This window comes from Poecilia reticulata, linkage group LG15, assembly GCF_000633615.1.
Source record: "Poecilia reticulata strain Guanapo linkage group LG15, Guppy_female_1.0+MT, whole genome shotgun sequence".
NCBI lineage: Eukaryota > Metazoa > Chordata > Actinopteri > Cyprinodontiformes > Poeciliidae > Poecilia > Poecilia reticulata.
Genome location: NC_024345.1, coordinates 25,202,699 through 25,214,844, shown reverse-complemented (window position 1 = coordinate 25,214,844; position 12,146 = coordinate 25,202,699). Strand labels below are relative to the sequence as shown.

At 39.6% G+C, this 12,146-nt stretch overlaps 1 protein-coding gene across 1 annotated transcript; it reads right to left on the bottom strand.

Moving 5' to 3' along the window:
- Nucleotides 1-2,666: 2,666 nt before the first annotated feature.
- Nucleotides 2,667-9,850, bottom strand: LOC103477278 (visual pigment-like receptor peropsin). Its single transcript, XM_008430285.2, has 6 exons — nt 9,608-9,850; nt 8,707-8,912; nt 6,148-6,247; nt 4,315-4,419; nt 3,345-3,568; nt 2,667-3,259 (listed from the first exon to the last, which is right to left on the bottom strand). Exons 1-6 carry the CDS (start codon nt 9,744-9,746, stop codon nt 2,801-2,803), a joined length of 1,233 nt encoding a protein of 410 aa, XP_008428507.1. The 5' UTR covers nt 9,747-9,850; the 3' UTR covers nt 2,667-2,800.
- Between the last annotated feature and the right edge of the window lie 2,296 nt (nt 9,851-12,146).

Genomic DNA, 12,146 nt, shown 5'->3' with positions numbered 1-12,146 from the left:
TGTCCGTCCCACTTCAGGTTTTTTCACCCTGCCAGAGATCAGCGCGGCTGTGAGGAGAGGAGAGAGGCAGCGTACGCCTGCAAAGGTATTCATGTCCTCTCACGTTTTGTCACGTTAAAACGGCAACATGAAGGGATTTTATTTGACAGTCTAACACTAAGTAGGGATTCATTACAAAATGGAAAATCTGAAACGTGTGACAATTATCTGCATTCCAGACCTCATGTTTTACTGTGCAACAGTCACACTCATTATAAATCCAGCTGTTCTGTGAAGGCTTCAAAGGTTTGTTAGAACATTAGTGCACAAACAGCTTCGATCTTTCTTCACCTCCCTTTTCATTCGGAGTGCCCCAAGGTTCCATGTTAGGTCCAATTCTGATTTTATTATATTTTTTTGCTACTAGGGTAAAAAACACATGTCTTTTCATTGCTATGCAGATGACCTTCAGATATATCTACAACTTAGTGCAGACACTAATGCCTGGTTTTCACTCCATGGGTTGTTATGGGGGCTGCACAGTGGCGCAGTTGGTACAGCTGTTGCCTTGCAGCAAGAAGGTTCTGGGTTTGATTCCCAGCCTGGGGTCTTTCTGTATGTTCTCCCTGTGCATGTGTGGGTTCTCTCCAGGTACTCCGGCTTCCTCGCACAGTCCAAAAACATGACTGTCAGGTTAATTAGCCTCTTCAAATTCTCTCTAGGTGCGTGTGCGCGCATGGTTGTTTGTGACCCTTCTGTACACCCTTCTCCAACTAAGGGATGAGGGTGTACAGAAAATGGATGGATGGATGGATGGATGGATGGATGGATGGATGGATGGATGGATGGATGGATGGATGGATGGATGGATGGATGGGTTGGTTCGGTGTACTTATGTAGCAATGTCCCTGTGTTCATTGAAAGTTAAAATCACTTTCCTAAGACCAGTCAGAAATTAGGTCTTGTGTTGCAGTCCTGACCAAGAGCTCAGAAAAAAGCAAAAAATTAAGTTTTTATTGCAGTAAATTGTATTATGATCAGTCAATGCATTTATCAATCTTTCAAGAACTTCTACGAGAGAATTTGAGTTGTTGTGAAAAAAATCTTCAAAGTACCCAAGAGAGTCCAGAAGGCGTCAGGACCATCTCGTGACAATGATTCAGCAAAAGGATAGAGTTGCCACTCCTGTAGAGCTTGACAAGGAATGGCGAAAATGTCTAGAAAGGGATCAAAGAAGCCACTTTAAGTCAGACTAACATTCTGCACGAAGTACAATGATTGAACTCCAGGGGATGTGGTCAGGATACTTCCCAGGAAATAAGGTGAACGGTACCCTGAGTCCTGTGTCATGCAGAGAAATAAGCATCCTAAATCCTAAAGAGGATTGAGGCTTTCTATAAATTGTATTACCCATTGAAAGCGTGTGAAATTAGTCATTTCTGTTCAAAGTGCAACTTCCAAAATGTTTTTTTAAGTTTCACTTTAAATCCATTGGAAATAAAGAAAACATGTTCTAAAACATCTCCCAACAGCACCTTTGCCAAACTATTCAACAGTAGAAAAGAGCATGACAAAGGGCATAAGTACGAGGCAAAGGGACAACTGAGTGGTTCAGAGATTTAAACTCTGAAACTTCTCAGATCCTAATCCTAAAGGGGATTAAGACTTTCTATAAACTGTATTCCCCAATGAAAGCTTGTGAAACTAGCTATCTTCTATCCTTCCTAGTTCTAGTCTAGTTCCACCATACAGGACAATTCAGAGTTGTTTTGCAAACACCTCATATCCACGGTCATTTTGGTGTTAATGACCTTTTGTCCAGCAATTGTAGCTAACCCTACCTCTCCTAACACCCGATACTCGATATCAGCCTTACATGACTCCCAAATCCTGAGCTATAGTTGGGTTATGCAGACTGTTGGCGCATAAGGTGTTGTGGATGCTTGCCTGCCATTTGAAGCTACAAGTCTGAAGTACTGCTGTAAAAGAGCTCATTGTGTGTGCTATTACAGTCTCTGCAGGAGCCACTGGGGAGCTTTATTCAAGATTAGATCCCTCTGCCCCAAGTAGACCAAGAGGGCGGACTGAGTTTCAGGGTTACTCATTTATCTTACACCTCTGTCATCCTCTTGACAGGTTGTAAACATAGAAAATTTGTAACTCACAGCTCTCTGGGCTGGACTTCCTGTAAAAACATAACCCCTCTGCTTCTGATTTTAGCTGGCCGACACAGTGACGATGCAACTAGTGGAGATGTGAAACTGCTCATCTTTTTGGACACCGTGTTATCTGCAGCGTATATGTGAGATTAGCGTGTGAGCACCCTCGAGGGTGCACTGCATAATACCATCAGATACTTCAGTCAAGTCAAGGATGGTTCATTGGTTCCAGATGATACAACGGATCTTATGTCTCAGCACTTTACTGCTTCCACATTTCATGGATTGTTCCAAAAAGGATTTAGGCGGGCCGGTTATACTGGAAAGATCGTGACCTTTAGTGCTAACTAGAAGTTTCTGGTATAATTTATTTGCAAGGTGAATGCCAGACTAAATAACTTCAAAGTAGTTCTAATTAATACCAGGAAAGCCATCCAAGTCCGTTCGTCTTTGGGTCTTAAAAACTTTGCAGAGAAGTGCATAGGAAACTATCAATTCAGACTGATGTAGTAAAACAAAAATAGAAAATATAATTCAAAAATTTGTTTATTAGCGCACATACTGATGCCAAACATGGGTACATCTGTTTATGAAGATGGGTAAGATGAAGAAAATACAAAAAACAGTCAACCCCACCCTGGTACTCCTGGTTTAAAACAGTCTTAGAGTCTGTCGCACCAATACTCTGACGTTTCAATATGTGAGGGCACATCGATGTGGAAGATCTCAGGAGGAGTCTCTGGAGGACTGTTGACCCCGGAGTCGCTGTCAGGACTCGACCCGTTTGGCGCTCCTGCCAAATATTTCGCCTCTGGTCTTTGGGCAGGAAGCGATGTATGTTGGAGCAAGTTCTCAGCTTTTGGTTTGATGTTTCTAAAGTGTTGCAGATGCACCACTTCCCTGCTCTCTGGAATGCACGGAAACAGCAGTGAGACCTCCTTGCGAAATCTGGAGCTCATGCCGAAGTATATGAGTGGGTTGTAGAAGCTGGCAGACTTGGAGAAGAGGCGGGTGACGATGCTAGTGGTGCTGGGTACATGGAAGCCCCAGGCCGACCACATGGAGACCACCGCGTACGGTGACCAGGCCATGATGAAAGCAGTGCAGATTACAATAGAAATCTAGTGGGGCGGGGGATAAAAAAATCATTATGGTTTCATTTGAATTTCTGCAACCAAATATGTCATGATTCTACTTTAGACTTACCCTCGTGACATCTCTTTCCATCTTCCTTTGTCGCGCAGAGAGAAAACCATCAGCGGACATTGCATTTGTGCATTTTACAGTCTTTATAATAGATATGTAGGAGAAGAGCATGATGATCACGGGGATGAAAAAGCAGAAGATGAGGATAGAGATTATGTAAGACTTGTAGATGGTGGAATAATTGGCTTTGGACCAGTCCACCTCACAGGTGCCATAACCCCGATCTGCAAAACACAAGATGTAGACAATAAGGCTGTAGCTCAGTAATTATGACAGATGAACTGATATCCTCTTTTGATGTTGTTGTTATTTTAGTTTGACTATGGACCCTGCAAGAACTGGTTAGTTGTTTCATACCAGCCATGCTTTAGTTCCTTCCTACTGTGGTAATATTTCATACCTGGTTTAGTACTTTAAAGTGCTCAAAATCCTCTTTGAGAAAATGGGCTTGTATGTCTCCAATTAATTTGATCTAGCTTTAGGAGGTCATTTATAGTTTTTTTAATCAAGGATCCTAATGTGTCATTTTTTTAAAAAATGTTTGTCACTTTTGGCCTTTAGTGAAGAGTCATTTGACAAGAAAGAGGATGGAGAGATAATGGTCAGACATGCAGCGTATGGCCTGATACCATGAATTGAATGCAGGAAAACCACATCGAGGATTATATCCTCTGTAAATACTACCAACTGAGCTACCCAATGCCCAAACGTCATATTTTGTAGAAGTTTGGGGGTGAGCCAAACAAAAATCAAAGAAAAAGAAAGGGGGGGGAAAAAAACCCAATTAAATGAAATTATAAGTGAGACTTAAACATTTTTAGTTTTATTTGTCCCTAAAATACCCAACTACCAAGAAAAACTAAAAAGGAATGGCTAAGTACTTTGATAGAAAAGAGTTTTGTACAAAATGGATGCAAGTGGGTACAAAAAACCCCATTACATTTTGGTGAGGTTTCAAACTGGAACAGACCTGTGTAGCTGCCCCATCCCAGCAGCGGCGCGACAGACCAGAACAGCGCTCCGGTCCAAATGAAAATTAGGGATATAGCAATGGTGTTGATGCTGATGCAGTGTGCTGCAAAAATACACCGCAAAAAGAAAAGGCAATGTCAAAACAACAGTACATAGTTCATGAGTTTGATTTTTAGTTCATAAAGGTTAAATGTTTTTGGCAAACAGAAACAGTGAGAGTCTTTGAAGGAAGGAAAATTCTTGTTACTTGTTATGAATGTCAGCACTCTCATTGACATTTGTTGAACAATGAAGTCTTTTATTGACAGCCTTTACCAAACACTTTGCGTCTGAAAAGGACATCTGTTGGAATGATAGTACACACATTTTTGCGATCAGAGGAAACTATGAAAAGGTCATCTCTTTCTTTGCAGTTCTAAAGCATACTTCAGAGCTGTGCTATAAGGACCTGGAAAAGTATTCCTAGACCTTAGACATTTCAATATTTTGTCACAATCTTTATTTTATCAATTGTAACACAAATCTATGCTTAACTTTTAATAAAAAGTAAGGTTCCCCATGTTGTTTAACATTGTAAAGTTATAAAAAGAGTCAATTTTTATTTGCTGAGTCAATACTTTGAGGAAACACCTTTAATCCAATCAGAGCTGGAAGTGTTTTCCTGCGTCTCTCAAACAGATTTTCACTGAACTCTTTGCCCATTCTTTTTGCAAAATAGTTGAAGTAAGACTGAGAGGATCTCTGAGCAACAATTTGAAAGTCTTCCTACAGATTCACAATTAGATTTAGTGCTCAAAGCTTTTCTTGCAGGATTTACCTTTGTCCATCCTGCAATTAACTGAATGAGGGAGGCTGTTCTTGACAGCATAATGTTCTGCTGTGGAAATGCTGTGTTTTTCACCCTACACAGTGTTTTGTGTGCTTTAGTTTGGTCTTATTTGACCACATGTTTGTTGCTCAGAACAAGGAAATATGTTAGGTTTTTTTACTCTGCAAATCTAACCTTTACACAAGAGTGGCAAAAAGAAAACCAGTTTTGAAAGAAAGTCAAGAATTTCTGTTTGCCATTACCTGTCCTGCCAGAATAGATGGACAGCTATATTCTTTCTATGGTATGTTTTAAAGACTGAGATGTTGTTTTGTAGTCTAAACCAGCATTAAACTTAACTACAAATACATTCCTGATCAATCTGGTAAATTATTGGACAACTATTTTGTGTTGTGCTGACCCATCACATAAAATCCAAATGAAACAGAACCTTATGGTTGAAATTTCACAAAATGTGCAAAAGTTCAACAGATATAAATACAACTGTAAAACTGTAAGTACAGAAACTCAGAGCTTTTTGTAGCTTTCACACCAACTCACCTCACATACCTGGTGGTTAATTTGCTCCTTAGATTGTTTAAATTGCTCTATTCAGACCTAGGTTAGTCATTTTCAATGGCTATATTATGGCATATAGTGCAACTGGTGATATCCCACACTCGCCACTAATGAGCACAGTTTACAGTCACAGAGTTTTAAAAACAACCGCCAGCTACGTAAAATCAGATACAGTTTTTCACCCTCATTTCTATGTAATTAGGACATTCTTTGACATTCAGATGTAGTCTCAAAAATAGAAAATGTCACCTCAAATTGTCTTAATAACATACTGGAGAAATATAAATGGAATGGCTGGAGACGAACGGTAGTTATTTTCCCAGCTGAAAACAGAAGCAGGCTTTTCTGTCAGAGGAGGTCAGTGGAATGAGAAGGAGGGCAGCCATGACGGTACGAAGCCCTCTTTGCGTTTTCACACTTGCACTATGAGAAGTTTGTTCTGACCTTTTTGCGGGTGGCATCCCTTGATGTACCTGGTGACGCTGATGACTGTTAAGGTGTTGATGCTCACAAGGCCAAAGAGCAGCGTGAGGAAGCCGTCTACCTGGAAGAAGACGGACACAGGGGATTTAATGCGTGACATCTTTTCAGTGACTTCACCAGACTAAAGATCTGATCCCTCCAGACCCAATATTTGCATCATTCTTCAGTCAGATGCTACCGTAGGTCACAATTTGGTTGATTATTCTCCCAAAGTTAAAGGAGTCCATATCGCAGTGCAGGTGCTTTTGCTATATTTTATAATCTTTTTATATCTTTTAGCTACTTTTTGTCCCAATGCATTATCTTTCAGCTTAATTCTTAAATATTTTGATTGTTACATGGGAAATGTTTAGAATCTGTGATTTTTGCAATGTTGTTGCTGCTTGTTTTGGAAGAACACTTTGCAAAAGAGATCTTTGATATTATTAAGTACTTGCCTAGCTAAATAAAAGTTAATAAATAAAAAAAGCTAAAGCTCACAGCCAAACAGCTCCAGCATATTTTATAAAATGCAAATTTTTACTGTAAATTTTATGTATTCCATGCATCAATGTCCGAAAAGAAGAACAATTTTTCACTTTCACAAGTGAAGCATTGTGGCTTTTGCTATGATAAGTGGATTATGGCTCCTTTCATCTTCTCACTCTGTTTCTTCTTGATGACACTCAAGCATCCTGCAAGATTTCGTTGGTTTACTGTTGTGACCTTTCTCTTTTAAACATGAACATACTTTGGTTCATAGGGATGTAAATCTTGCTAAAACAAGAATCTGATTTTAAAAAGATTCTACTGTATTCCAGCTCTGGCAGCTAAATGCTTCAAAATATGACCTAATCAAAAACGATAACAGCAATCGAGGTGACGGTCATCCACAAAACAAATTATTTTCTCACTCTAACACATTGTTATTTAAAGTAGGCAAGTTTAATGACCAGGAAGAAATCGCTCCCATATTCCTTTGACCTACATGTGGATAACATGTTGACGGCTAAAAGAAACACGAAGAAATAACTTTGTCAAGCTATGTTGATGTTTTGGTATATCATATCTGCTTTATTGATGCTGCATTGCTCCTACAATCAGCTTTTTTAAAATTTTTACTTTTTTGTAAAGTCTGCTGTACATCTCTCGTTTAAGTTAAATATTCAGGTTAACTAAGATGAACAGAAAAAAGTGAACTGAATTGGATGACAGATAACAGAATTATTGTGATGTATCACACAAACCGCACTCATCAACTTTTCCCACCAATGGTGTTGATGTAAACTTTGGGTTATATATTGTTTGAGGGCGGATATCTCTGAATTACAACCCTTCTTGAAAGGCGTTGCAGTGTTTCCATTTCTCTCCGACTGTGCAACACCCGGCTGCCTGCTGAGTCACTTCCAGGTAACACACATCAGTTGAGGTCATTTGCTAATTACTATCTTGATCTTCCTTTGTACTAATCCAGTTACACGCGCTCATCACAATTTTCTCACTCACTCTGGTTCCTGGGGTTTTAATTCAAAGCTAGTTTCTTGCACACGTAGGAAGAATCAAAAGAGAAATAAATGATCACTGTAATGTTTTATGCCGCATGTTTGCCTCTGTGAAGCCCAGTTCGGCTTCCAAAGGTCCAAATACACCGAGCTGGCTGGGGTTTGTTCTGGTCACATCACGTTTCGTGCACTAATCTGCTTCTCACATGCTTGTTCACATGGTCTTTCCCTTTCTAAAGTGTTGCTTTTAGAGTATACCCTTATTTTTAATTTTGACTACCCCCCCCCCCCAATCCCAGCTCACTTCTCAGGGGAAGGTAAGATAAGAGTGGCACGCTACAGCTTTTCAACACCTTGTTTTTCTATGATTTTTCAGGGAGTTTTCCCTGACGTTCCTGCACGGATCCCAACTTTCCTCCAGAGCTAGCCTTGAGCAAGAAAAATAGCCTGCTGGAATTCCAGGCAAAAGAATGACAACAATTTAATTTTGAGCTGTGGCTGCGAGCGGATAAGAAAACACATGGATGAATGGTGCACTTCAACGCTTACACACATAAGACTTGTTTTTAAAATTAGGTTTTTAGATGGAAATTGCAATTGTGTTGAAAAATTAAAGCAAATTATTAAAATATGCTAAAAAAAAATCAAGGAAAAGCTCCTAATAGTTCTCCATTTGGTTGTTGAACTGCTACTAGGAGAGTTTACCTGTTTAAAGGTCTCCAACATGCTAATCTTATTACAGATTTAACCTCTAGCCTGCTTGGCGAGTACCAAAATCCCCTGCATATGCACGAGCACATACTCGCACGCATGCTCTATTCATGGTAAAACCTCTGCTGTTTTGTAATGTAATGAATTAACTGGGAAAGATAGACAATGCACATAACGTTTGCAACTCAGAACACTGTATGATAACATTTGACCTTTTTAATTATTAAACTTCATTGCTATAGCACAGGTTGAGATTTAACAGAAAAAAAAATCTGGAACACAATGAATTGTTTGGATTATTTAGCGTTTGTTTTCACGTTTCGTTCACCTGGCAAGTCCAGATCCACGTGATCAGATACCCGTCATCTTTCAGGATGTTAAAGATTTCCAGAATTCCTCGAGAGTATCCAAACACCGAGATGCTGGCATCAGAAATGGCGAGGTTTAAGGTGAAGAAATCTGTTGGTTGGAGTAAGGCCCGCTGGCGGTACAGGACAAATATCACCAGACTGTTTCCAAACCATGAAAGCCATCCTGCAAAAAAGCGACATCAGAGATATTTTCAGGACTATCTTATCTGATAGTGCAGGTAAAACTGGATTGGTAAAATATATTCAAATATAGATGATGTTCAACAGAAAAGCTACACATTGTCTAATGTTTTAAAATGCAAAATATAATCATTTGTTGGTGTAGTAGTTGACTAGCAACAAACCACGTCATGATGAGCTGTACTTGCATAATTTATACAACATAAATTACATTTGTGTCCATTTTACCATGAGCATATTTATGCTGTGAGTTTTACAGTCAGATGACGTTACGATAGAGTACACAAACTGATAAATTTGCCATTTCACGTAAAAAACCTGCTTGGCTGGACTTTAAGACTTTGATCAGATAAAACACAAAGTTCCTGTAAATCAAGACTAAAACCCACCTGCCTAAAGTTCCCTTTGTATAATAACTGAAACATTAATATGTATAATTGTTGTATATTTCCTTGATGATTTTGATGACATTTGACAAAATGTAATGTTTATTGCTTGTTTCATAATTGGTTACTGTGTGATGTTTTTTGGTTATAAGCACTTTGAACTTTACTTGTCACCTGCTTGTTTAAATGTTTGCTTAAAAATTTTCAATGAAACGGAAATGGCTCATCTTTCAATACATGAACACCTGCAAAATAGGAACCTGTCACTAAGGTTAGACAGTCTTTGACTTACCCAGCACTAACAGGTAGACTCCAACGATGGTTTCCCCTTGTTCAGAGAGAGGAGCCTCTGTATGCAGAGTGCTGAGGTTATTATTTCTCCATGGAATATTCACCACCTTCAGTGGAAAACCCTTCAGCGTTATTTCCATGGCCTGAACTTTGATGCCTCGGCATGAATCCTTTCTGTCCTCGACGACGGCTTTGCTCTCCACTGCTTCCTGCAGATACTGTCGTCGTTCACCAGTAGGGATGACTGGCCAGTTGGTTTTAAATCCAGCTTAGACACAGTCACTAATACCTGCCTGCTCGCTTGTTCCAATGTCTGGACTGGTAATCCTATCTATTTCTTACAACTAAGAAGATAGGGATTTTGGGTGGAAATCCTTGTCAATAGCAATGTATCCAGTAAGCCTTATAGAGTCACTTGTTTTAGTTTTAATTAGGTAAAGTACCAGGATTAATCAAAGACAATCAAAGGACATCGGTAAAGTCTAAACAGATAGAAATTTTGAGCTGTTGATCAAATCCCAACCTGCCTTTATTTTTAATGGGTTTTTTATTATTATTTCAATTTCGTAATTTGAAAAATGAATCCACTCCAACCAGAAATATAATATCTCCACAGTTTTCTCATTTGCTTCTTTATCAGAATTATCTTGATCAGGTTAAGCTTCTTTGTAAACTCTTGGACTACATAACATGTTTTCAACTCATTGCAATATCCTAAATTTAAAACAGAGAAAGTAGAAATGTACCTTTTCTACTACCTTGGAGGGTTATAGCTGTATAATAAACCAGGTGGAGTACCTAGACGCATTACCACGGATGATCAGGTGTGAAAGTAAATTTAATTTGACTCAACAGCACGTGCTCTTGATGCAGATGGATTAGAACAAGATGTTTACTTATCAAAATGTTCTTAAAATGAAAAATCTTAGGTGCAACCCAAAAGTATTTACCTTCTTTTTTAACATTTGCTTTAATTTTAATTCCATAGTAAATAGGAGCACAAACCTCCAGTGATTTTTACACAAAAGATCACTGGAGAAAAGCCCACCTTGTTCATTAAGCTTGACTAAATATAGACACCATTTTTAAACAATGACCCCATATCAAGGCCTTGTTGCTGAACGTAGACTAAGGTTGTTGTTTTTTTTCCTTTACATCACATAAATTTGACATTTTAACAGGGGTTAAATGATCTTTTTATACATCAAAATGAAGATTGGGCCTCATGATAGGACCTATAATAAATGAACCAAATGTTGACAAACATTAACAGTATATAAGCTTTTGGTTCTGTAAATCACTCAGAGCAAAATGTCTCTGTACTTCAGGAATATGTCCTGTGAAGCTTCGCCGTCTCTCCAGACATATATTTAACTTCTACTAATCGATTCCATTTACATGAAGCAATGGAGGCGGCGAGTGCACTTCAGCTGTGACGGAGCTTTGAAGTGTCATATGATGAGGATTATCCATGCTGTGCCAAGTTCAATGTGCACTGATGTCACTGCTGGAGCATCTGGCACTTCATGGATGCAGTATGTGGGGCAATACCACATGATGTACATAACTACACTAAAAAAGATTACATTCAGTTCATTTTATCCAAATGAGGCTAGACTTTTGTTATTGATTAAAACACTCTTGCAAGCTTACAGTTGCAACACATTTCCCCTCCTCCACTCTCCTCTTCACAGTGAGCTTCTCTGTGGTGGAGCATCTACCGAAGTGGGAACCTGAGCCACCGCCCTCCATGTGCGTTTAGCTTACAGTGCACACCTTGTCTTCCTGATCGCCCTGCCACAGAGCAGCTCTGCTGGCCCTCAGGATGTGGAGGGAAGGGCTGCTGCCAGATGCCTCGATGCTTCCGAGTCCTCCTCATGAAACCCTTTTAGTCTCTGAAAGCCAGACGTAGCCAAGAGGAAAGCAGGGCTCTGACCCTAATTGTCACCTGTCCAGCAGCTAACAAGGAACCCAGTCTCTGCTCATTTAAAGGAGAGGATTCTTCATGACACAGCTTAACCCCTGCAGCCTACAGAAACAAAATTACATTCAGGATCTTCTTTGTTTTTAGGTTAATGTGGACAACGCGGTGATGCTTGCAAAAACCTCCTGCCTGACATCGCTGGGTGCTAAGGTGTGGCACCTGCTGCAGTGAAACCTAATCAAGAGATTAGACAGTTTGGCGACAAGTGAGAGGTGGATTTCACTTTGAGGACAGCTGCTACTCGGCTTATGCTGCGACTAAGTGAAGAGGTCAAAGGTTGAGGAAAACCCTGCGTTCAGCAGGTGCCAAGTATAACAAAACATCTGTCAACAATTGACTCAAAACAAGAGTGTGAAGGGAGGGTGTTGCAGTCCTTATGTTCACTGGAAAAACAGCATGCCTTGTTTGACAAGAGAGGCTTTCAAAGTTTAGCACAAAGGAGTGACATCTGCAGAGCTTTGCAAAAGTTTTCTCATTTTTATTACATTTCACCCACACGTTTCTGTGTTTTTTATTGGGGGTTAAGTGCTAAAGTGGAAGGAAAAGGAAGCATGGT

What these genes read in the sequence shown, in the direction of transcription:
- LOC103477278 (XM_008430285.2), bottom strand. Translation starts at nt 9,746, where the DNA reads ATGGAAATAACGCTGAAGGGTTTTCCACTGAAGGTGGTGAATATTCCA. An exon ending in CGTGGATCTGGACTTGCCAG is followed by an intron (nt 6,248 to 8,706) that starts GTGAACGAAACG and finishes GTCTTCTTCCAG; the next exon opens with GTAGACGGCTTCCTCACGCT. An exon ending in TGGAAAGAGATGTCACGAGG is followed by an intron (nt 3,260 to 3,344) that starts GTAAGTCTAAAG and finishes CCGCCCCACTAG; the next exon opens with ATTTCTATTGTAATCTGCAC.